This window comes from Oculina patagonica, unplaced genomic scaffold (assembly GCF_052425735.1).
Source record: "Oculina patagonica isolate OP01 unplaced genomic scaffold, crgOcupat unplaced836, whole genome shotgun sequence".
NCBI classification, from domain to species: domain Eukaryota; kingdom Metazoa; phylum Cnidaria; class Anthozoa; order Scleractinia; family Oculinidae; genus Oculina; species Oculina patagonica.
The window spans coordinates 1-2,500 of NW_027558731.1; the positions used below are offsets into that span (position 1 = coordinate 1).

At 42.0% G+C, this 2,500-nt stretch overlaps 1 protein-coding gene across 1 annotated transcript in view; it reads left to right on the forward strand.

Annotated features, from left to right (window-relative positions):
- Positions 1-518: 518 nt before the first annotated feature.
- The window catches only part of LOC144641313 (membrane-bound glycerophospholipid O-acyltransferase 2-like), a gene marked incomplete at its 5' end in the record, with an annotated part of 7,610 nt that continues 5,628 nt past the window's right edge, over positions 519-2,500 (forward strand). Inside the window, 2 exons of the mRNA XM_078500338.1 lie at positions 519-574; positions 1,158-1,212. Of these exons, the coding sequence (XP_078356464.1) occupies positions 519-574; positions 1,158-1,212 (111 nt within the window). The remainder of the gene's footprint in view (positions 575-1,157; positions 1,213-2,500) is intronic.

Sequence of the window (2,500 nt, forward strand, 5' to 3'; positions counted from 1 at the left end):
ATTACAGTGTTTGACTTAACCTGCGTAGCTGGTGGTATTGTCGGGTTTAAAAGCGCTCACAAGCAAGCGGGCCTAAAACCCAACAATACCTGTGGCTACGCAGGCTATGTTTGACTGGGTGAATAAAATCCAGGGGAAGCGGACTTTACACACGCGCTTTGTTTTAGTCGCGAACGGTATTTTGTACCATTTTTACCGCCAGTTTAATTTGCGTCTTCGTGAGACGCGAACAAGTCAGTTACCCACTTATACGAGCAATGTCAAGTCTAAATTAAGATACATAATGAAGACCAGCTCAAAACCCTGGTCTAAAATATACCGCGTCCTGTTTTAGCTATAGACGCGCCTTGTTTCAGTTTAGTGCGAGGTGGGATTTGGAAATGACGTGATTCCTCTAGATCAGCTTGGCAGTATGATTTTTTTGTTCTCTGGAATCTCGAAAACCTATGTGATCACTGGTAAAATTGTTTTAGTTTTCTTCGATTTATGATTGAAGAATATTTTTTTGTTTCTCTTAGGCAACTGATGCTCATCACCGTGAAAGTCACGTATGTGGCGTTCAGCTTACACGACGGTGAGACGAATCTTTTCTAACTAAACTTAACTCTATTTAGTTTTTCTAACTTAACTTACTTTACTATAGTCCAGTCCCTGAATTATCTCCTCCGCGCGCGCGGAAGGGAGAATTCAAGGACTGGAGTAGTATTAATAGTGCAATCCCCACAATTACAAAGAATAGAGCAGTTTTCAATTGAGGGTCGTAAAACCAAAACCAAAGTAATTACTCTGGCCAATCACAAAGGACACAGATAATCCAGTGAACCAATCAAAACTCAAAGCAAATACATGTAGTTGTCACGAAGCGCGGAAAAACGTGCGCGAGCGAGTCACGATTGGTTTTGGTTTTACTCCTGATTGGCCGAGAAAGTGGCGCGAAATTTTTAAACCAATCACTAAGCGTAGTGAACGCAAAACCAAAGCAAACGCAAATTACTTTCGACACTCAAGTGAAAATCGCTCTATTAAGTGAGGACTATAAACAGGTTACAGGATACGGTGTTAATCTCCAATAACATGATCTTCCCCGCCCCTAATAAGCGGCTACTGTGTATTTTAGCGGTACATCTTCTGTCTGTTTCTTACATCTTTTTTCGCAGGACTTGGCAGAAAAGAAGATCAGCTAACTAAGGATCAAAACGAACAAAGCATAAAGTAAGTTAATTCTTCTTTAAGGCCCCGTCAGCACTAATCCGTTTTCGTTTAAAAACGGAGTCTTCGTATCGAACAACTCATTGAAGATAATCATTTTCAGACCATCGAATCATACTGAAACATACTGTTAACGATAAGTCCGTGAACCGTTGCACTGATCATCGTGATGCCATCCTTTTCAAAAAGCATTATTTTCAACGTCCACACTACAGCGACCGTCTACAGCAGACGAACGGCGTTCTAGAAGGTATCCACTGTACGCACGTTGAAAGCGTTTTCGAATCGCTCTATTTTCGGTTACCGAAAACGCTCAATTTTGTGTGGACGGAAGGCGAAAACGCATATTAAAAAGTATTCATTTTTTAATTAAACGGAAACGCATTAGAATCAGTGGGCGGGGCATTTAGTTGCGGGCCCAAGAGAGGCCCGCAACCCTAATCTTGACAGTGACCACCGGATTACGTAGCACGCGTGCGCGCCACGTTTAAAACAGGGCCGTTCAAAACCGGAAGTTGAAAATTTCTTCTTCCACCAAGAACGATCAGAATGCGGAAAATGTGTCAATCACAGCAGTACCAGGTCTGCGAACGCAGACGTATTTCCGGCTGTCGCTAAGCAGTTTACCTCTGTCACGATGAAGCTCACAGCTTGTGCGAGGTTGCCAGTGAAGATTGTCTCAATGTTCACGAAAGCAAAGCGTTGAAATAAAGGAATTTTGCTCTCAGATTTCGAAGAACAATCGTGACTTGTTGACTTCTGTTTATGTAACACAATGCAGGATCATTCGCTTGCCGTTCGGGGCTCGTACAAAATTAAATATTGTCTGCTCCAGACAAAGAAATCGTTAATAATAATAAAGTATTTTTTCGTTGTCTCACGACGTAGTGTCACTTGTGATGTAGATCGCGACGTTTCGACCGCACACTGCTAGTCTTCATCAGGCGAGAAAGTTTCGCTTCTCGAAGAGAATGAAAACACCTGAACAAGAAATGTTCATTTTTGGGGAAGTAGAGCATGTAACAAAGTGTTTTCAGGTTATCTCTGGAGCTGCCAAAGCTATCGAAAAACGTATGTGTGCTGACCCGGGTGTGCTGGGCGTGGTAACTGTGTATGATGAGAGTGTTCGTTTCTTTCATAAGATTTTACCATAAATGAGCGAGTGAATGTAACTGTAAAACTAAACTGCGCTTATACATTCATGCTGGGACAAATAACGTTTAGCAATACAGTACAGGCTACAGTGAAATACTTATAAGCAAACTTTGGAACGCGCGATGTATTTTCGAAC